The sequence below is a fragment of the Strix aluco genome, chromosome Z (genome assembly GCF_031877795.1).
Source record: "Strix aluco isolate bStrAlu1 chromosome Z, bStrAlu1.hap1, whole genome shotgun sequence".
NCBI lineage: Eukaryota > Metazoa > Chordata > Aves > Strigiformes > Strigidae > Strix > Strix aluco.
In genome coordinates, this window is record NC_133971.1 from 53,787,568 (window position 1) to 53,811,074 (window position 23,507).

At 36.5% G+C, this 23,507-nt stretch overlaps 1 protein-coding gene across 10 annotated transcripts in view; it reads right to left on the bottom strand.

The window, feature by feature from the left end:
• Positions 1–23,507, bottom strand: part of FER (FER tyrosine kinase) — a 209,616-nt gene that overhangs the window by 151,722 nt on the left and 34,387 nt on the right. For 8 of the 10 annotated variants that reach the window (XR_012621782.1, XR_012621783.1, XR_012621784.1 and 5 more), the window contains 3 exons: positions 11,899–12,082; positions 9,305–9,442; positions 8,247–8,366 (listed from right to left, as the gene is read on the bottom strand). Coding sequence is in view for 7 of the 10 variants with exons in the window: in XM_074813537.1 (XP_074669638.1) it covers positions 8,247–8,366; positions 9,305–9,442; positions 11,899–12,082 (442 nt within the window). In the remaining 3 variants the exon portion in view is untranslated. Of the gene's footprint in view, positions 1–3,579; positions 7,050–8,246; positions 8,367–9,304; positions 9,443–11,898; positions 12,083–19,654; positions 20,121–23,507 lie in introns of those variants that run through there. The other 2 variants (XM_074813543.1, XM_074813546.1) reach the window with 2 other exon arrangements.

The window sequence follows — 23,507 nt, forward strand, 5'->3', positions numbered from 1 at the left end:
CTGATAGCACCAGAGTCCATTGTGCACCAGTGTCTACTAGAGCATTATACTCCTGTGGGTCTGACATGACAGGCCATCGAATCCACACAGTCCAATACATCCAGTTGTCCCTTTCCTCCACCTCGCTGGAGGCAGGGTCCCTCTAATCCAGGTCATAGTGTTCATTACTCACCTTTTGTAAACATGAATCCCTTCAAGAGGATCAGAAATGAGATCAGCCCTTCTACTCTGTCTGGGAAGCTGCCCGCTGGAAACTAGAGGAGCATTTTTCCAGTAACAATGCCCTTTTGTGATTGTTTTTCCATGAAACTCATGTATCCATGCCTCTAGGGTTGAGGTAGGTTTTCCATCCCACTTCCTCATGTCCTCTCCATGGTCACACAGGTAAAACCACAGGATATCCTGCGGTGTGTACCTTCTATATCCTCTCTCTTGATCAGATGAATGCTAACTCCTAGTAGCTGAGATACAGGCCCACACAGGTGGGGAGTAGGACGTATCCTTGAATTGCTGGAACTCCCGTGACAGTTTCTCCACAGCCGAGATGCAGGCCCATAGGGAGGATGAGAGATTTCCTTCTTATTGTTGGAGTTGGCCAGCCACTTCATTCATCATTTGACCCTCGCCTTCTTTCCAGGACATTACTGCCAATGAGTTGGCACATGACAGTGGTGCACTTCATAGAAATTTCCACCACATGGATTATGTGCATTGGACTTCATATGGATATGTCAGTAACTGCTCGTTATCCAGATCATTATAAATCATCTCCAGCATGGCTAATTCCCTCAGGTACCAGATACCTCTCTCCATGGTGGCCCACTTGGCTGGGTGACATGTAACATCTTCCTTGAAGGGATACATTTACTTCACGCCTGACAGACATCACCTCCAGAGGCTGAGGGCTTGTGTCTTTTTTCCAATCACCTTGTCAGTGTCCCCTTCTCTAGACAAGGATCCCAGCTGCTTGGCTTCCCTACCCTCTAATTCCAAGCTACTGGCCCCGTTATCCAGCATCAGAGCATCCAGGTGACAAACAATGTGCTCACTTGGATGGAAGCTGAAATCTTTTGACATATCTCACAGCTCACTTCAGGGGTAGGGATCGGGTGATTATCTCTGGTTCTGCTTCTTCCTTCTGTTCTCAGGATAATCCTGGTTCACCTTCATCCGTCACTAAGTGGACTGAATGTTTTGCATATTTCTTCTGGATAGGGGTGACTGATACCAGCACAGGTTGGCTCTCTGTTTCACCTGCACTGCCTGTTGCCAGGGTTTGAGTAGCCGCAGTGCCTGTCACTGGGGTTTGAGTAGCCATAGTGCCAGTTGCCAGGGTTGGGGGAGCTGCAGTGCTTGCCACGAGGGTTGGAATAGCTGCAGTGCCTGTCGGTCTATTTTCACTCCCTTCCCCCTGAGGGTGCTGCATCATATCGAGCAGATTGGTAGATACTGGCCAGAGCCCAGCACAGTGCACTGAGTTGTGCCTCTTTGGAATAGCCACAGCATTTTCCTTTCAAATACTCTATCACTTCATCAGGGTCCTGTAGTTGTTCAGGAGTGAAGTTCCAAACCACTGGAAATGAGAAGTTCTCTAGATACCTACCCATATTCTCTGACATGCCCTGCCACCCATTACTAACCAGCCTTGAGGCAGATCACTGGATGGTATTCTTAAAAAATTTTTGTGTAACTCCCAACAAGACCTAAGACACATTCAGGAGACGTAGCAATAAGACCATGCTGGCTTGAACATCCCAAGAATATTCAAAATTCTCAAAAGCTGCTGTAATTAGCCTGAAGGACAAAGGGGAAGTGAAAGAGTAGGAGAAAGTATCCCTGCCCCATCTTTGCCACAGCTTGGGTGCGATTACTAATAAATTCCAAGAGAAGGCACCAAAGGCACCATACAGGCATGGCAACAATGCCACATAGAAATATCAGCTTAACCTCATGACCAGTGATGTAATCAAATCATAAGTAATCATTACCCAGTACAGCAAAATGATAGTCCTAATCTCTCTCCCAGAGGTGATAAACATCACTGGAGGGAATAGTGCATATAAGGACTTACATAACACCACTATGTGAACAAGTGAACCAATGTTGTGACCAGAGACTTATTAACTAATATAAAAAATGTGTGTAACAAATTTGTTTTAAGATGCTCTAGTCAGATCTGTCATCTCAACCCTTCATGCTTTATGTTGGTCACTGAAAAGGACTGTGGTGGTTTAAGCCCAGCCAGCAACTAAGCACCACACAGCTGCTCACTCACTCCTCCCCCTGCAGTGGGATGGGTAGGAGAACTGGAAGAAAAAAGGTAAAAACTCATGGGTTGAGATAAGGACAATTCAATAGGAGAACACAAGGAGAGAAGAAATATTAATAACAATAATACTAATAAAAGAATATATAAAGCAAGTGACACACAATGCAATTGCTCATCACCCAGAACCCGATGTTCAGCCTATTCCCAAGCCGTGATCCCTCCTCCCCCTGGTCAACTCCCCCAGTTATATACTCAGCGTGACATCACACAGTACTGAATGTCCCCTTGACTAGTTCGGGTCAGCTGTCTTGGCTGTGTCCCCTGCCAGCTTCTTGTGAAAATTAACTCTATGCTGGCCGAACCCAGCAACCAAATAGTCAACAAATGTACAATAACATTTGCACTCTGAACAGTGTAGATAAATGGATCACATAATGATGATTCTTAAAATGCATATCAAAATACATATGTTGATTTCAAGCCAGGACACAACTTTTTTAAAATAAATAAATATGTACACCTCATTTCCTTCTCAGCATTCACCTATCCATCTTTAACTGTCTTACCCTTCTTCCCTTGCATTTTCAAGCTCAATTTCAATAAAGAAGTTATTGAAGTAAAGAGTGAAACAAAGGCAAAATACATATAGTACTTACCACTGCACAGGTCTATTGCCCCATACCATTCCAGACTCAGGGGTGGCACAGAAGGTGAACTGAGAGTAATTTACATTGACCCTAGATACATAGGAGCCACTTTCCACGTCCATATGTAACAAACTAACTGAATGATTTGATTCTAAATATTGAATTAGTTCTCTCTCCTCCCAGTATACTTTACACAATGTTGATTAAATATATTCTTTATTCAGACAGTCCCTGACCTTATCTTGGAAGACTTGAATTACTATAAAAAAGCTGTACGATGAATGATAAAAGTTTATTTCCCAAACGAACAAGCATCTGCATGTGTTTATTTTGAGATAAGGGAAATACTTAAAACATTTCTCTCCAAGTAAAATCCCCACAGCTCTCTTTTTAATAAACATTTTATTGATTTTAGGCTATCACAATCTGTACGCTGAACTTCTCAGAAATGACAATTTTCTTACACTGAGTCTCCAATTTAATATCAACAAACTTTTTTCTTTTAATATCTTGCTAAGAAAGTAATTACCAATTTTGTAACTGCAGATACTGGCTTTTGGTCAGCTTTCTAATCAAAATTTTAATTAATATTGTATTGGCTTAACACTTGATTTACAGGAAGCAGATGTTACATCTAATGATCAAGCACCAATACTTAAGAAATTAAAACCAAAATAATACTATCATTCATCATTGGAAGGTATGAGTGTATACATGCAGAAACGACATATTAAAGTATTTTACCATTTCAAAAATATCAGATTTTATATTGCAGCATCAGACTGAAATAGAAAGTTGATGTAGTTCTCCCTAAAACTTATGAGATACTTTAGCATGTTTGTATTTATCTTAGAGAAAACAAAACAAAGCAACCATATACACACATTTGTATTCAACATCTGTGTTTTGTTTTAAACAATAATTTTCATTCACACTGGCTAGAACTGACATCTCCGCATCTGCCTTGTATCATCTTGGTTGTGGTTGTCAAAGGAAGTTTCTTGTGGCCTCATATTTGCCTCCTGGGTAAAATCAGTTTACAAAAGTGTTTTTATTACTAACCAGTTAGTCACTATAATCCTTATTAGCGTTAATAACCACACAGTCTGAAATGGTCAGGTTTTAGTGGTGTGAGAACACATAAAATGAGACCCCAGAAAAATCTAGAAAGCAGACATCTTCAAACTAGATTCTGGCTACCTGGAGAGCTGCCTTTCATATTTCTTTAGTCATTAGCACCATTCTGCCTCAAATATCAATAAAAGTTTGTGCTTACAAAACTTATATTTCGGAAGATTTTTTAAATTTATTTGGATATTAATTCATATGCCCACTGATCAACACCTCATCCTGGTTGCCTCCTCTCAGTTTTTAATGCATGCATCTTCAAAGCATAAACTTTTATTCTGTTACTCTTTCCAGAATATCTCAATATTAGTCAGTGACAGTCATCAACATTTATCATAAGATGTCATACCTCTCTCTCACTACTTAGGAAGGTTAGCTAGTCAACACTGACTTTTAACTACCTCCCTCTATCAAAACTTTATTCATAAATATAAACTTACCTAAAGATGTAGAAGTGAGTCAGTTTTCTCATGTTTTCTCAAAATATAATTTATGAAAATCCTTAAACAGTAATGTATGTAAAGTTGTCGTTTTCCCTTCACATATTCAAAACAACTGATTCAACCAAAATTACTGATTCTGAATCAATATATGTCTTTGAATCTATTAAAAGTCTGTGAAATAAATCCACTATGTGTACTGGATTTATTACATTTGGTAGATAGTGAAGGTAGCTCTCCTGTGCAGAAGCATAATGATGTAGTATTTTGAAGATTCCAGGCCATGACCTCAATACTAAAGATCAACAGTCAAATTTCCATTGTTTCAGCACATACAGAATGGATTTTTAAAAAGTCATCATCTGCAGATAAAGGATGTAATACACTTATCTTACTTTCAAATTTCTAGTCATACACAGTATATTTTTTTTGGCTGTAGTGGTTTTAAAGCAAGACTTCAACAAAATATATCTAAAACACAGTTAACAAGGTATATGAGCAAAGGCAGCTAGAGAGAACTAAGCAGTTCTAAAAGGAAGGGTTCTCACCTGCACTAAAAAGCAATTAAAAAGAAGAATGAAGATGATAAAACAGTTTCTACAGTGCCAGGAGCTAGGGGAGCTTCACAAAAATCTGCACTGCTTAATATGTTCATAATAATCCAAATAAAAGGACAGTTTAAAAAGTGTCAAAGAATGCTGACAGTAAAACATTATTTGAGGTAGGGGGAAAGGGCTGAATGTGAAAAGTACAAAAGGATTATTCTGGATCTTATGATACTCAATAACTGGACTGTCATTTAGAAAGGGGGAAAACAATCCAAAGCTTTGTCTGTGTAGTGAATGGCTTTAAGCTTACCATTACCAGTCAGAAATGAGATCTTCATGATTTTGTGAAAACACTGGTTTGATACACTGTCAGAAAATCAAACAATGCTTCTCTAGGATTTGTTAGAAACCAAGCAGAACAAGCTTACAGGAAACCTCAGTATGCCTCTTTCTAAATTATGCATCTGGATTACTTGTGCAATTCTGGTCATTCATCTCAAAACAGTAACCTTGAAGATATTCAAATAAAGATGATGACTTTGATAAAAAGATATGAGTAAGTTTTGTGAAAGGATAGACTAAAGCTAAAGATGGCTCTGAAAAAGAGAACACAGAGTATGACAGAATTTTTCAATATCGTAAGTGGAAAGGAGTAGATCATTCCTATTCTCATCCAAAACAAAAGCCTAAGAGCCATAAAATAAAACTAAGTTCAGTTACTATGAAGTTAATCTCTAGAATTCCTTGACTAAAACTTCTGTGGACAACAGATACTTGTACATACTGAAACTGACTGGACAAATTCATGAAAGAAAAATACCTCTAAGGCTATTATAACAAATGCTACTTCTGTCTCAAAACATTTCTTAGCTGAAAATTATGGGAGGCTGAGAGATCATTCTGAGGAAACAGCATTGCATGATCATTCTGTTCTTTTCCTCCCTAGACTTTTCGCTGTTGGCTAATGTAAGAGAGAAGGAAGTTGGTTAGGTCAGTCTTTGGTCTGACCTAATACAGTTTCACTTTTTTGCTCAGAGTCCTGTATCTATACCAGAAAGTGAACACCCTAAAGACAGCAACACTTAAAAGAGCTATTTGATTCCTGTTCCAAAAATAAGGTCACACCCTAAAATTTCTCTCTCAAATTCACAAAATAATTTAAAGTGGGTGAATATAAGATTTGTAACAGGACACACTGTACGTATGTATATATGTAAGCAAATATGCAGACACATATTTATAAATACAAATATGCATTGCATCAGAATCATTTACTAGAAAGGCAGCATTTCATCTCTTTCACTTTGACATGCTGATGTCTTACTTCAAAACAATGGGATACAGAAGACAAGCCGAACAAGAAGTTATTTCTCTTTTTCAGCTACAGAAGGCAGAATCTTTGAAAAATTATAAACTTTATTAAAAAGGGAGATGTAGTATATATATACTTTTCCTGTTACTGTGCTGAAGTACATCTAGATGTACAACATAGTTTAAGCAGGAATAATCTAAACTTAGAAATTATGCAGAATATGTTAATAACAGAAATCCTTTAATTATCAAGGGATCCTTTCATAAGAAAGATGAAGCTGCTTCAAGACTAAGGAGAAGTCTGACAAAGGAGGCTGAAACTTCATATTAAAAAGGTTATTTCAATATGTATTAAAGAATAAATTTCTGTCCTGGTTTAGCGAGGATAGGGTTAAGTTTCCCCAGCAGTGGGGGGGAAGCTCTAGCCGGGTTTTTCATATATCAGGCTGACATCACTTCCTGTGCCAGAGCGGGGGAAGAATCGGTGATCACGTGGGTTGGTGCAGCCAGTTCTCTTACTGCTGTATGAGTAGATATCTTGCTCTGTTCATTGTTATTGTTATTGCTGTTGTTTGTTGTGTTGCTGTTGCACTGTTGTATTAAACCTTTCCTTATCTCAGACCGGGGCTTTGTATTTCACTCCCTTTGTGGGGGAGGGGCAGCGGCCTCGTGGTCTCAGACCCCGGCAGGGACTAAACCACCACAACTTCCAAAAAGTAATCAGGTTGCATGGAAAAAAGAGAGGGTGATTAATAACCTTGAAAAGGAATTAATAAAATCCAGAGATTCTGTCATATTGAGAAAACACAGAGATTAGAGTAATCTGCAGAAGACACTACAATGTGTTTACGTTTGAAATACCTCACCATTATTAGGACTCACTATGATATTGGTTTTCAGAAAAACCTACAAGAAATAAGGATCATAGTTTCATTAAGCAGATGAAAAATTTTAAAAAAACTTAAACCCCACAACACACTCCTGATATCTTATTTGGATGTTATCCTTTGTAAAGGAAAAAAAACTTCAAATAAGTCAAACATGGACTGAAATACAGTCCAGACAACAAAAACATCATCAACCAATGAAATTCTGAATTTTTAATTGCCACCATCAATATATAAAAATTTTAAAAATTACATGTACAATTAATAGTTGCATTCTCACAGTGACTGGATCAGACCATTTTATGCCAAAAGTTTAAACTGATAATATATGAACATAATAATCTCAGCAGGAGATTTGTTCCCCAGTAAAACGTGATTAAAGGTGAAGTTGGAAAAAGTAATGAAAAGATTTAATGAGGCAATATATTAACAAAATACAGAGATAGGTAGTGTATCACCCTGAATAGCTAAAAGCTCCATGAAATGCAATACAAAGCTACATCTGTGTTAGTAAGTCAATGTATTTTAAAGGTCATAATAATGAATAAGCATTTCCTTTGGAAAACAAAAGCAAACACTTCTAAGTGGAATAAATATATTCATGAAAGTTTTCTGCACAGCAATTTAAATCACTGACTACATCACTGTACTCAGTGGTGCCATCAAAAGATTTCAGTATTTTTCCTAGAGTACTGAATGTGGAAACATTTTTGGGAAGATGAATCAGTGTGTTCACAAGAAGGGTTCATGATGGATTTGGGGCATTGTATAAATTAACTGGCAAGGACAGGAACATATATTGAAAGTGATGGCAAGATTTTGGCGGAACTGGGGAGGATTTTTTTCTGCAAAGGAACTATAAAAACAGCATAGGAAAGAGCATATAGCATGAAAATACTATTTTTAGAAACTGGACTTTAAAAATTAGGACACAGCTATGCAATGATCTGAGTGAGCCTAGATACAATGTATAACAGCATTTCCAAGGGATGAAAGGTTTGTAAAGAAAGACTTACATGACTTGTAAACCTTCTGCTGTTAGATTATTCCACATGATCTCATTAGCTTGCAGGTTTTCATTTTCTTCCAGTAAGGACGTATCAAACTCTATTTCTTGTTCAACAACTTCTGATGACCTTATTTAGTAAATAAATGTTATATTTTCAAAATTAACACATACCTTTGAGTAGGTATAAAGCAAATAAAGCAAATCATTATGTTTTAAATTTTTTTAATAACTAGAATATAGTTTAAATTATATATGAAGAAAAGGTAGCAACTGGATGCATATACTTTTTCCTCTGAATGAAGAACACAGTCTTAAAATCATACCAGATAATAAAATGGCATACAATTCTTTGAATTAAGATCACAGCATAACCAAGTTTCTCAAGGGCTATCAATGCGAACATTCCACTCTTTGCTATAAGTCTGCATGTGATAATTATCAATTTGCACATAACAAAAAAAGAATGCAAGAAGTCTTAGGACTATTTCTGCATACACTAATAGAGAGTAACACTTCAATAAATGGCAAACAGTTTATTTTTAAAGTAAAAAACTTTCTTCCATTATCTGCATACTCTGTAGTCTCAGGCACTGCTCAACCTGCAGTTACTGCACAGTACACAGAGGTACCTAGAGGTCACCTCAAACTAGAATTTGGACAGTAAGAGAAATAAAGCAGAGAAACTTAGTTTAGCCCAGAACGCAAACTGCATCCAAATACACAGTAAATTGGCTCACACTGAACCTGGACTGTCATGTATAGTCTGCTGTCAGCACCAAAATTATGCCTACATGTAATAACGGTAACTGGAATTTTGTTTTTCTAGAGCCAGACGAAGAGACAGATGGCTAAAGAATCAGTCAGATTAAAAACCTGACTTTCAGCCCACTTTCTGTACCTACAAGTAGAACAATTTTCAAAATACAATAAAGCTTTACAAGTAACAATGTAAAAGGAAACAAAGAGAAACAAATTCAACTCTGATCACTTAAGCAGTGCTCCAGTTTAATGCAGGGTTTTCTCAAGAAGAAACATGAACATGCACACCAAGATGAAAATGTATACCTGTGAGTATCTATGAAGTCATTATACTCAGAATTAGGGTCTATCTGTTCAACCGAGGTCTGGATCTCTTTATGGACATTCACAATCTCCTCTGTTACAAGACTGGTGATCTGGCTATACTCATCCAAGATTCCTTTTCTAGAGAGGAAAAAAAATTCTAGTGTATAACATGGCACTGAAGGCATAGATGGCACTGAAGATGCTTCAAACTTTCAATCTGCTGTTTCTACAAACTCTTGTTGCAACTGGCTAAAAAGGGAAAAAATAAGACAATATATTACTCAAAGAAATAACAGACCGACTGTGGCCCTTTCTTTACAGATTGGCTATGAGTGAGAACAGTGCACCTACATACAGGGTAGCTAAGCTAAAAACTGTAGAGATTACAAGGAAAAGGGATGTATACAGCTCACTGATGACACTGTTCTTCATAAAGGACTTATGCTTGCTATAACCTACACTAAAGCTTTTCAAGTTCTGACTGACAAAATAAATATATTCTGGCATAAGGAAAAGACTCACAAAATAGCGTGCACTTTCTTTAAAAACTGGTTTTTATTGTTTTAACTATCTTTCATATATTTATTTTATGATTTGTCATTCACACAAAAATAAGCATATATCACAAGTTAGCATGTATTTACAAGAAGAAACAAAATCAAGCAAGAAATTCCTGTAAGAAAGTACAAGTCACCCAGTCTTGTCTTTACCTGCTTCCAAGAGTGGGAAAAAACAAGTGAATAGGGAACGGTAAAATAATAGGTGATACTGTGCTACTACTCTTAATATCATCAGTGGCATATCCTCAGAACATCCTCTTTAACATTTAGCTTTCTATAAATGAACCCTCATAATAATTTCCTATTTTGTTTTTGTATCTGATAAACTTGCTAGCTTGCCGGGCTCTGAAACACAGTGAGCTTTCTTAAAGTACTGATGAATTTTGGCCAGCTCAGAGGAACATTCAGAGAAAAAAATATCAACAGATTTTTCCTGCCTAAGATCTCAAGTTATGTTTACTCTGTAAAAAGTTATATGATTGTGATTTTTTTAATATTTTGTCTGAGAAAACAGACAAGAGAAGGCATTAAATCTTGTCTTGCCTGCGAACAATATGTGTGAAAAGGTTCCAGAAAATAGTTCAGAATGTGATGAAAAGATAGGTGAACGTCAACTACAGCAACGACATATCGAAGAGAAAAGGAAACTATGTCAACTACAAAAAAAAAAAATCATTAGCAATGATAGTCTACACTTCAAGTTTACCGAACTAAATCATTTGCAAAATCAGAATTATTATGCAAATAGTTTCACACAGATGGCCACACCAAGCTCTACACCTGATTATCATTACCTCTGATTGTACACCAAAGATACTAGGAGTAATTTTCCATGTATTCAGATGTCACAAAAAATGTCTCTGCAGTGACAAAAATTTTTACAGGTTTTTACTCCAGACATAACAAAGGTGAGTGGGTTCGATAGGTTCTTGTTCCATCATAAAATTTTTCAGTGAATTATCATATCACAGTTCTGAAAAATTACCTTAATTACAGTACACAAATTTAACTGTAGTTTTTTTCTGTGATTTTATATACAAAATTAAGATTAAAGGGACTGTACTGAGATTACTACAAAGGTCTATTTCATTTTGATACCTGCACCACAATCAAAGAAATTAATATGATACTGCATAGGGCAGCTAATGGTGTCTGTACCACGTGAGCATGTAAAGTGTGAAATCCCCAACATGCCCTCACTGAAGATGGTGGTGTGCTGAAGTCAAGATGAATGTAGACTTCAGAGAAGGTAAGAAAATAAGTTAGAGTGCCTCACATCTAAATGAGCAATACCTACCAAAAAAAAGTAACTGCCCTTTCTTTTAGGCTAAGTGATTTAAACAACACCCCAGAAAAAGACATACAGAACAGACTCCCTAATCAACTCCCATTCTTCAGGAAAGACAAAGAGGCATGGTGTTTACAAACCAGAAAAGCGGGCTTAAAGTGCTCACTGTCTGTTCTCTGAGATTATCAGTTTGCACATCTTCTGTAATGATATCAAAAATGATCTTTTTCAGAAAAAGGTAACTGTATTTTTAAGGTTGGATTCCTTACAGTGAGCACAGGCTTATATGATCCTGTTACTTCTCTCACACATATGATTAACCACGCATCTGCCTGGCCCTCCTCCACAATGACTTTCAAGACAGTTGTCCAGTTTAAACAAAATTTGTTGCTGGTGGAATTTCATAAAAATAAGGCTACCAGACAGACGACAAACTTGCCATAGTATACCAGCTGAAGGACAAAGCATGAACCCAGCTATAAACACTGCAGTTAATCTGTAAGATTTAAAATTTTTATGAGAGACAGTGTCTTGATAGAATGTTTAAGTAACCGCTCAAAACTACTGTCTGCATTATTTGGATAGACTTTCTATGCACGATCATTGTAAATTGAAAGACGAAAACCTCTTTTTTCATTATCCCTTGATATATAATTAATCACAGTTTATTATTTTCAAAGAATCCTACAAATTAATCAGAATACTACACATATAAAATTCCAAAAATATATAATAATACATCTTACAGGGCTTTAATCATTTCTTCTTGCATCTTCTGTAGTGAATCAAGTAACAGAGGAAGTGTAGTATCATAATATTGGTGTTGATGTAACTGTGCTCCTTTCAGTGCCAACACATACTGATTATGCAACATATGAAGCTTCATAGTGGCTTTATCACACCGATCTTTGGCCTTCTCAGTCTCCTTTCCTAAAACAAAACAAAAAAAAAGAAAAATGCACGTGGTGATTTGAAAGAATACAAACTTTTAGATAACCTAAATCTAGTATTTTTATGGTAAGTTTGCACCTTTTTCTACTGTAGTCTTTTCAAGGTACTTCCCTGAAGAAGGTCAAATCTGACCATTTTCAAGTCATTAGTAAGACCAAATGTCTGGGTTTTCTAATTAAAAGACTAAGAAAAAACTGCTGTATTTTCTTTGAGCAGAAATGTGAGAATTCTTTATCTAGAAGTATATGAAAACCACTATCTACACAGGTATGAAAATAATATAACTATGAAGAATAAAGAGTAAAACTCATACATATGACTACCACAAAGCTAATCTTTTATTTGCCTCAGAGCAAATAAACATTTTTAAATGAAGAAAGTTAAGATGTCCTATAAGGTCAGATCCATGATTCACTAAAAATCTGTCATTTATTGTGAGCAAAAAATTCTATTGCTACATATTGTAAAAGGAACAAGCTTTAGAAAACTGTTTTCTCTTAGGATATTATTAATAGCAGGAATAATTAATAAATAGATATTGTTTGCAATAGACCACAGGTGCTCTAGGAACAATACTGACAGTTCAGTGCATCTGACTTGTTAAAAAAGGAACACTGTGCATCTCTGTCCAAATTACAGTTTTGCAAACAGCAAGTGAAATATCTTGGATTCATATTAAAGCCAGGACTTCCTGATTATTCAAAACCTTTTAAATTGTGATGAAAATAAAGGAACTGCGAGAGGGATGTTAGTACAAACTTTAGGACCACATGAATGACCTGTTGCCTGTTTTTCTTCTACATTAGACCCAGTGACTAAAGGAACTCCTTTTTGCATTACAGCAATAGCAGCAGCAGCTGAAATGGTAGAAAAAAAAACCAGGACAATTGTCCTAGTACATCCACTAACCGTCTGTGTACCCCATGAAGTAGAGGTATTATTAAAACAATATGTGGAGAAAGCTTTATCTCCTCAAAGGGTGCATAGATATGAGATAATTCTATTATTGGCTAATAATTTGAAATTGGAAAGGTGCAATATGTTGAACCCTGCCACCCTAATGCCTTTACCCTCCGATGAAGAAAAAGATAACCATAACTGTGTTCAATTATTAAGTGAAACCAGCAAACTGCAACCCTGATTTGAACCTCTTCACAGACGACTCCTCCTATTATGAAGAAAGTCGAAGATGTACTGGTTTTGCAGTGACCACAGAAATGCAGGTACTATTGGTGGGACTTTTTCCTGCACCTTTAGGTGCACAGGGAGCAGAAATAATTGCTCTTACAGAAATGCAAAATATGGACTTAAATATGCTTTTGGTATCTGCCATGCAACTGGGACTTTATGGAAAGAACAGGGTTTCTTAACATGAGCAGGGAAGACTATGGCTCATAGAAAGCAGATCAAGGAATTATTAGAGGCGATACAATTACTCTCTGAGATTTCTGTGATCTATATAAAAGCACATACTCAGAGGCAAGATATGATTTCTAAAGGAAATGCTTTAGCTGACCAAGCAGCTAGAGCCACAGCACGACAGGTTGTGTCCATCATGTCATTATCACAACATGAGGTGATATCCAAACCTCTGGATAGAAATAAGTTCTATGAAGACCTCCCTGATGAAGAAAAGGAGCAGTGGATCCGGCTTGGAGCCCAGCCACAAGGAAAACAATGGATGCTTAATAACAAGACTCTTCTTCCAAAAAGGTATTTATTGCCGATTACGCGATGGCATCATGAAAAAACTCATGGGGGCCAGATTGCTTAGCACTCCGGATTCAAAGACTTTGGGCTGCCCCTGGAATTTATGCAGCAGCCAAAAGAATCTGTGAAGGACGTGAACTTTGTGAACAATATGCTTCTGTATGAATTAAGGCACCCAGTGGAAAGAGAGCTCCAGCCACCTTTCTTTTTTCAAAAGTTCCAAATTGATTATACTGAAATGCCAAAAAAAAAAAAAAAATGGGGTACTCTTACATGTTAGTGATAATTGATCGGCTAACAGGATGGGTAAAAGCTTTTCCTACCAGGAAAAATGATTCAAAAGCAGTAGTAAAAAAATTTACTGAAGGAAATAATTCCTAAACAGGGAGTTCCTGAAGTCACTGATTCTGATCATGGGGGTCATTTCACAGCTGATAATTTAATTCCAATTTATAATTCCTTAGGAATTTTTAGTCAATTTCATACTCCCCATCACCCCGAATCATCCAGCCAAGTAGAACGAATGAACAGAACCTTAAAAGAAAAATTACTTAAGGTTTGTAAACAGACTGGCCTAAAGTTGCCCGATGCTTTAAATTTAGTGTTATGGGATATAAGGAATACCCCAAGACAGCCAATTGATATTTCCCCAGCTAAAATTTTGTTTAAATTAATTGTTATTATTATTTTAACAATTATAGTCATAATAGTCTGAGTGATTGTTTTGTTTCAATATTACATTGGTTGTTGTTCTTTTATAATACAGAAGATAGAAAGAGAGATGTGGAATTATAAATAAGAAGGATCACAGGAGTGCGATGGGAAAAACAAAAGGAGGAAATCTGTAAAAGGAACAAGCTTTAGAAAACTGTTTTCTTTTAGGATATTATTAATAGCAGGAATAATCAATAAATAGGTATTGTTTGCAATAGAGCACAGGTGCTCTAGGAACAATACTGACAGCAACTTAGAAAAGCTAAGTAATGAAAAGCTAGACATAGATTAAGTATATGTTAAATAGAACATTTTGAGTCTTTTCTCAGAAGTCTAAAAGTGAATTATGATGAAGATTGTTCAGAAGATAAGTAACCATGATGACCGAAGACTGCATCAGTGAACAGTGGTGTCCAAAGACGAATTATAACGGAACAACAAGAACTAGTCAAAACTGTGGAAAACAATGGACTTTTGAAATTGATGATGAATTAAGAGCTGAAAGTTCCTGGAAAATCACCAAAGACTCTTTGTATTGTATGTTATATGGTATATATAGAGGGCACTTTTTGTTAGCTGTTGCCACTCAACTGAGGTGGTGGCCCAAGTCTGAGTTGTTAATAAAGCAAGCCTAGAGATACCCACAGTCTAGTAAAATCCTTTAACACATATCATCTCAATAAAACAATGGTGCAGTCTACATACGAGTAGCTAAATTGTCACACTATTATTCCTGTCCAAAATGGGCAGTTTTTCCACTACAACTTAACACTTCCTTATCACTGACAGTATCCTAATCAGGAGGTTGGCTCTACAATCTCAGGTCTACTGTATTAGAAACTAGAAGTCCTCAAATTCATGCTGACAAGACCAGATCAGTGCTGAACCTGAGAGCTAAAACATACTTCAAGAGGTAACCTATTCTATTCTTTGCCACAGTAATTGCACAACAGTAATTGCACAACTATGCAGCATTAAGTTTTATGATTTTCCTAAAATCTCCAATGACAGCTAACTTTGCAACTTCCTAGTAACACTGAGGTATGGTGCTATGCTAGCTGAAAGCATTCCCCCACCTCCCTGCCCCTTCACTCTCCAACATAAATCTTTATTGCTTTAATTTAAACCCTTACTTCCTATGTGCCATGGGTATGAAAAATAGATTCTACCATCCCCTGCAAATCATGTTTTATGTATTAGATTACATACTCTCTTCTTCTGCCCAATCTTCTAAACTTTATACTAATGGACCTACGGGTCTTCCCTTATAAGTCCTGCTGTCTTTTTGCGGTAGACTGGTTCACAATCTTACACAAGTACAACTTCAGCCAAGGAGTAATTTTACATTCTAGAAACTTCTAGCTCATAAAAAAAATAATTTAAACATTTTTTGAAATAAGAAAAAAACATGTCTTTTTTTAATACCATACAAACATGGCATCACTGACTACTTTTGCTTTGGCATCTGATCCTACCAAGTAACACTATTTTTTTGAGACTCATCTCTCAGTTTATCATACCATTTTTAACTCTACAGCTGCCTTCCAGTGCACTTTCAATCCCTTCAAGGCAAAGTGATGCCTGGGAATTTAAAAAACAAACTTTGAAACAAAGTAATGAATCATTGAAAGACCACCCAAACCTAATCTCAAGATACATCCTACAATGTACCATAGGATACATTACTATGACAGGACCTCATTAACAATCATTCTCCAAGCAGCTTTATGCAGTTTTTGCACCTCTACTAGAATATTTCCGACTTGATCATGCATTACCCTTGTCGTAAAAGGATATGAGATTATTCTGACATGATGTCTTACAGAGACACATAAGCTCTTACTCATATTCTTGTTATCTTCTTTATATTTATGAATTGTCTCATTTTTTCAGCAAAGACATTTTAAATGAATCCTGTACCTGCAGTTATCAAGTGCAGATTCACAAATACCTGCACAGATAAACATACACTAACCAATCTCACTGAGACCGCTACCTTTCTTATAACCTTAACATAATTTAAGTAATAAAAAAGATTTTATTTTAACATTTCTACCACCTATCACAAAGTAGTTGAGAAAAAAAAAAAAAAAAAGGGAAGAATTCACAGATAAGTGGCAGAACAGAGGCTTGAAAGCAGACCTTGAAAAGTTGAAATTGTGTCATATGAGGAATACAGAAAGAACTGTGAACTCCAGTAAATGAAAATACAGAAATACATTAAGGCATGTCCAAAAAAAGTTGAAGGAAAAACTTGTAAAACAGTAACAAAACCTTTTTCATATACACTGGAGTCAGCAAGCTTGTCAGTAAATGTAAAGGACAGTCACTATAAAAAAGGAGCTAATAGGATGAAAAGTTTTTTTGCATCTGTGTTCACTATGGAAGACCTTCAGAAATTTCCAGGCTGAAATGTCTCTTTATGAAAGAGTCAATGAATCTCTCTCTCTTCTAAGCTGTTGGAAGAAGTAGTTAAAGAATAAATAAAATAAGACATTATGAGAACTAGAAGGTGTTTAGCTTTGGAACTTCAAAGGAACTTGAGAAAGCTTTAGTTGAAATATGATTAGTTTTTATAGGAGGAAGTAGGCACTCACTGCAGTGCCCCAGGCATATCAGTCGGGTCCTGACACATTAAGTGATGAAGATGATGATGAAGATGCTGCGGAAGAAAGTCAATAGGAGAACCAAATGTGAAGAACTGGGAAAAAACCTTAAGATGTACTGATTAAATTACAAAATGGTAAATTATTGTGTATTTATAGAAGAATGGGCATATAGCATATGGGGAAAAAAACTATTCAAGCTTAGTAATCTCTTGTAAGCTTACAGAATGTACTCACGAATGAGATCTTGGGGTTAGTACAGAATAGAAATGTTAACTCAGTATTCAGCAGCAGTTAGACAAGATATTATTTAGCAAAGGACTAGGAAGCATTGTTATGCCACTGATAAATCCACATAAACCAGTATGCAGTTATTTCACCTCAAGGAGGACATATTGGAAATGAAATGGTTTAGAGAATGGCATCAAGGATCAGAAAGGTAGGGAACAGAAGGAATCCAGAAGGAATGACTAAAAATGAGGACTCCTGAAGCAACAGGAGACCAAGGAGCAACATCTGAGAGGGGACACACAGTTAACAGATCTTCCCAACTTCTTTCAATGTAACAATTGTAAGGCATTATATGGAACTAGTATGTACTTTGTTAAAAACAGGATGTTTTTAACTAGCATGTCTCTAACCTACTCAGTCTTTTCGTAAAGTTATCATAAGCATGAAAAAATTAAGACAGTTTAATAGTGAATGAACATGTGTACACAAAAAAAAATCATGAAGTGCTACCAGTAACAAAGAGACACACCACTTCTGAGTCAGGAACTCCCTAGGTAACAAATTACTATGAAGTTGAGACAGCTGTCTAGCTGTTTGTCTCCCCTGTATGGTTCTCTAGACACTTGCTACCTTGCCACTGTCAGCTACATTTTAAATCCAAAGTAATAAAAATTACTTTAAAAGGACATTATGTCTGTCATATAATTGAAAACAATCTAACTGCTGATGTAATTTTATATGTGGAAGGAACAGATTTCTTACACTACAGAACCATCTAGGTTGGAAAAGACCTTGAAGATCATCTAGTCCAAACATCAGCCTAACACTGACAGTTCCCAACTACACCATATCCCTCAGCGCTAAGTCGACCCGACTCTTAAACAATTCCATGGATGGGGACTCCACCACCTCCCTGGGCAGCCCATTCCAACGCCTAACAACCCGTTCTGGAAAGAAATACTTCCTAATACCTAGCCTAAAACTTCCCTGGCACAACTTGAGGCCATTCCCTCTTGTCTTAGCACTCATTACTTGGTTAAAGAGACTCATCCCCAGCTCTCTGCAACCTCCTTTCAGGTAGCTGTAGAGGGCGATGAGGTCTCCCCTCAGCCTCCTCTTCTCCAGACTAAACAACCCCAGTTCCCTCAGCCGCTCCTCGTACGACATGTGCTCCAGACCCTTCACCAGCTTTGGTGCCCTTCTCTGGACACGCTCGAGTCATTCAATGTCCTTTTTGTAGTGAGGGGCCCAAAACTGAACACAGTCATTGAGGTGCAGCCTCACCAGTGCCGAGTACAGAGGCAAGATCCCTTCCCTGTCCCTGCTGGCCACACTATTTCTGATACAAATGGTATGGTATGGTATACAATCCCATTTTTGCATCTGCCTTGACGACTAAATTCCTTCTCTATATACATTATTCCTCAACTGAACACCTCAACGAATTTCAGAATAAATCAAAGTATCATACACATTCAGTTTCTAAATAGAGTAGGCTACAGTGTCAACCTGCTCGTCTGCAGACCAAGACACACACCAAGGTCTTTCTGGAGAATGCGAGGCATGTGAACATGGAAAAATAACAGAAGGTGACTGAAGAGGGTTTGGAGGGCAACAGGTCAAGTAGTACTTAAAGTATAGGGACTGGATGAAAGAGGAGAGGACAAAGCAGCTCTAAGTCAGAGCTGGAATCAGCAAGTTTTGCTTGCCCTGGCCTATTCCCCTGGGAGATACACTGGTGAGGGAAACAGGAAGAGGGAGACAAGGTGGTAGCAGAGGGAGAAATGATGGATTATTTCTTGGGGTTATTGTATGTTTGGCCACTCCTACGCAAGCATGCCCTAGATTACATAACCCAAAATTATTTTCATATATCATAGTTTAAGAGCTTAAAACCTACAACTTACCCATGCATATCTTTAAAATACCCCCTACAGCTTTCAGCCAAAAAACAACATATGTCAAATTATACTGTGTACCATCAATACAGGCTTCTGACTTATGAACCACAACAAACAGCCTTCAACAGTTAAACTAAACTGAAAATTTACGCTAAAAATGATCACAACCACATAACTACAGACTTATCAATACTATCTCTTTCAGAAACTTCATTAATGCTTAAACTATCCCATTTTCCCATCTGCCTTGAGGACTAAATTCCTTTGCTATACATTATTCCTCAGCAGAACATCTCAACTAATGGCAAAATAAATCAAATTATCATATACACTCAAATTTAAATACAGCCTTTTAACCTATAATTAATACAAGAAAGACAACCACAGTATTATTTCCATATCGTAATTTATTTTTTAAAGCAGCAAAATGCAGCGAGGCAAAGTACACAGTTTTTCTGCATGTCAGTTAGCACAGAGGAAAACATCCGATTTTCTTTATCTGTATTATAATTCAATCATAAATAGATTGAATTATAATTCCACTGACATCAGTTTTTGACAAAACTGCTTAATGTTTTAAGAAACTGTGCACACACTATGTCATGCCATAAACAGTATTATGAAGCCTGCAAAATTCAATTATGAAAGTTTGACATTTGCAAAGAAAAGGCTGGCGTTATTTTTAAAACATTCTAGAGAGTCAAGTATTTAAATTTCTAATAAAAACTCTCTTAACACACAGAACAACAGAGTCATCCAGAAAAAAAACAGTTTAGGGTATTTTTTATTAAAAAGGCAGATTTGCTATTCCGAAGTTCTTGCAATTGTATTAGTCTCTTGTAGCCCCATATTCACCTAGAATGGAAGAACAGAAACTGGATAGGACAACCAACTGAGAAAAATTTCAGCCCATAACATTCATCTTTAAATAAGCATCAATGTACAGTGCAAATAGCTCAAAGAAACTGACTTTCAGAAAATAAATATTGCAAATACAGAAAATTTCATACATATTTTGGACTAAAAAGCAATAATTATATTGTAAAGCTCAGGTTTTTACCCCCTTACAACTTTATCTGATTGGTCAAAAATAAAAGTCAAGGCTCGTATTCCCTTATATGTTTACTACATTAATTATCACTAATTTCAATAAAATTTAATACTAATGAAGTCTTCAAATTTGCATTATAGATTTTGATGTTTTATTTGAAAAGCAAAATTCTGATTCTGTGGAATACAGCGTAAAGCACTTAAAAATTCACACAGGACAAAGATCCACCTCCTGAAGGTTACCTGTAGTATGACACTTAAGACTCAAGTCAAGACTTGGTAGAAGCCTAGATGTTCAGATTTCAAATCCAGCTTTGTGATAGAATGTTAAACTACTGACTGAGGCTTAAATCTACTGCTGTTGTTCTGCAACAAAAAATTGAAGTTAAGCTGCTTTAGTTACAGCCCTTCAGCTAAATCTTATGGGCAAGTAAATGCCTAAAAGACAAAATTATTTTCTTAAAAGATCTACTCTTTTCAAAGAGAAACAGCATACAATGATGTCCTGGTTTCAGCTAACATGAAATACAAAGCTTTTCCCTCAAAATCAAAAGCTCAAACAGAAATATTTTGGATTGGTTTACTAAAGAAAGATGTCAAAAATAATTCCAAAGCTGAATGCAATAAGAAATTATTTCTTTATGTCTCCACTGTAGATCAACTGCTAGTAAAAAAAACCTCAATACTATACTTCAATGGATATACGGTACAGTTAGCCCTGAACTTCTGTTTCATCGCAAATGTAACAAATCAGCCATTCACTTTGGACAAAGTCCTATATCAATGACATCCCACACTACAGAAAGATTATATAATTTTCCTCTCAGTGTTGCTTTCCAACAATGGTCAGAAAAACTGTCTAGAAAACCTCCTGGGAGTATCAGTAATTAAGCTATTTGTTCTTAAGTTTGCTTTGCTTTGATTTGTTTCTTTGGGACCTTTGAGGACAGGAAAGGAGAAAAAAAATTAAATAAAAACTTGGGAAGGCACAGACAGTTCAAATCTAAACATCTATTCATACTTGAGATGCTCTCTCAAATTTTTGCATATTTAAGTGTTTGCTTTTGAAAGACAATAAATATCATAATTGCCTTTTGAAGAGGCATAATTGAAATGCGAAATATTCTTAAAAGTTTGTGAAAAAAACATAAATCTATCAGTTAGGCATATTTTGGAATGTCTACAATTAGAAAGACTTTCTTGTCCAGTTTTCATATAACTCAGACAAAGCCTGTCTGGAGTCCAATGTTATGTATTTCAAGAAAGACTGCTCCTTGCTTCTCACTCTTGGGAACTTTAGTGGCACCGATAGGTATGACCTTCAGCTATTCTCCAGTGATGACAAAGTGTTCATAAAAGAAGCAATGGAGATCACTGTAAAGGCTTAGCTCACAACAGATGAATTAACGTTCTGCATTTATAGCTCCTGGCATTGCAACATCACCTTTGGCTTCAGCGCACAGTGAATGCTGTCCCATGACAAAACACTAATAAAGATAACATCCACCTGACAAAGGTGAGTATCATTTTATTACACAAGTCCAGTTTTTGACAATGAATTTAATTTAGTTTCAAAAGCAGGCAGAGACACACCTGACATGACAACAGAGGGTTATATACACCCCAGTAGAAACACGGTGACAAGCCTTAAATATGTCAGAACTGTGGAAACAGAAAAGGAGCAGAATTACAGGATAAACAAAATGAAAATTAGAAGGGCAATCTGAAGACCTACACACGAGTACTAGCAGGGAAGAAAATCTTTATACAATAAATAAAACTGTGTCTTACAATCCGAGAGAATCTTAGAGGACAAGAACATATGTCAAGAATTCACATAACTGCCTCTGTAGTTCAGGAAGTGTAAAAAGCAAATCCACTAAAATTCCTGGGTATGGGTAAATGTAGAGAAAAATAGCAGAGGCAATGTTATAATAAATGTGGTCATCAATGATACTGCCAGAGAAACTTGGAGAATATCAGAAGTGACTACAGAGCTCTTGGAGAAGCCATCAAGGGCATGGGGGCCCGGGTGGTGTCCTCCTCAATCCCGTCAGTGATAGCAAAGGGTGCAAGATCTCATCGGGATCATGGAGGTGTGGTGGGATGGCTCTCATGACTGGAGCGTAGCAATAAAGAGACACAATCTCTTGGGGAAAGACAGGCCAGGAAGATGAGGAGAGGGAGCTGTCCTTTACATGAGAGAGCAGCTGGAGCATGTGGACTCTGCCTGGGGATGGATGCAGAGCTCACTGAAAGCTTATAGGTTAGGATTAAAAGACAGGACAGGCAAGGTCCCAGGAAAAGCCAAGAAGCTTGGCTTGGGAGTTCTTGCAATTTTCTGTATTATAACCTCACTGGAGTATCACAAAACTTGATTTCAGAAAATGTTAAAATGCACAATAAAGAGGGGAGTATCAGGGCTTTTGCCCTTTTTTTTTTTCCCCCTCTCTTTTTTTAATGAAGCAGCAATCCTCCTCTGAGAAAATATGCAAATCTTCAGCATATAGTAATGACTCAGAAAAACCATTTCTTTGGTTTGCTTTAGAATCTTTTATTTTTGTAAATATCAGCACTAAAATATAAAGCTGTCAATTCATATAGTGATCTATTAGACATTTCCCAGTGTTTATGATAGCAGTTTTTCAAATAATTCCCTGAACTGCATTTACCTTTTCATTTACCTATTTTTCACCATTTTCAATAACCAAGGTAATTTCTGAATATTTTGCTGTCTCCACATTTGTTTACCAGTAACAAACCTCCAATACAGTCACTTCCTCATTTATTTTGACTCTGGAAACACATTTTCACGGAGCATTATTTCATTATGACTGGAAAAGAATACTCCTTTACATTATTTGTTTGCATTATTCTACTGAACATATTATTTATACTCATGAATGAAATGACCAGGGCTTTCAAATAGCAATGAAATATTTTTTCATTAAAGAATCCTAAAGCTTGACTTAAATCTGCTTCCACAGACTGGTAAGTGGAGGGAATACTAGTGGAACCTCAGCATAATCTTTCTCTTAAGTGAACTTTGGTAAGGACTAAGCACTTCTTAAATTAAAGCAAATAATTTTAAAACCAAGAATACCCTTACAGTGATATATCAGGCCAATATAATTAAGTATATTCAGGGTAATTGATTCCCAGTTCTGAAGAATATGTTACACAATTTACAGT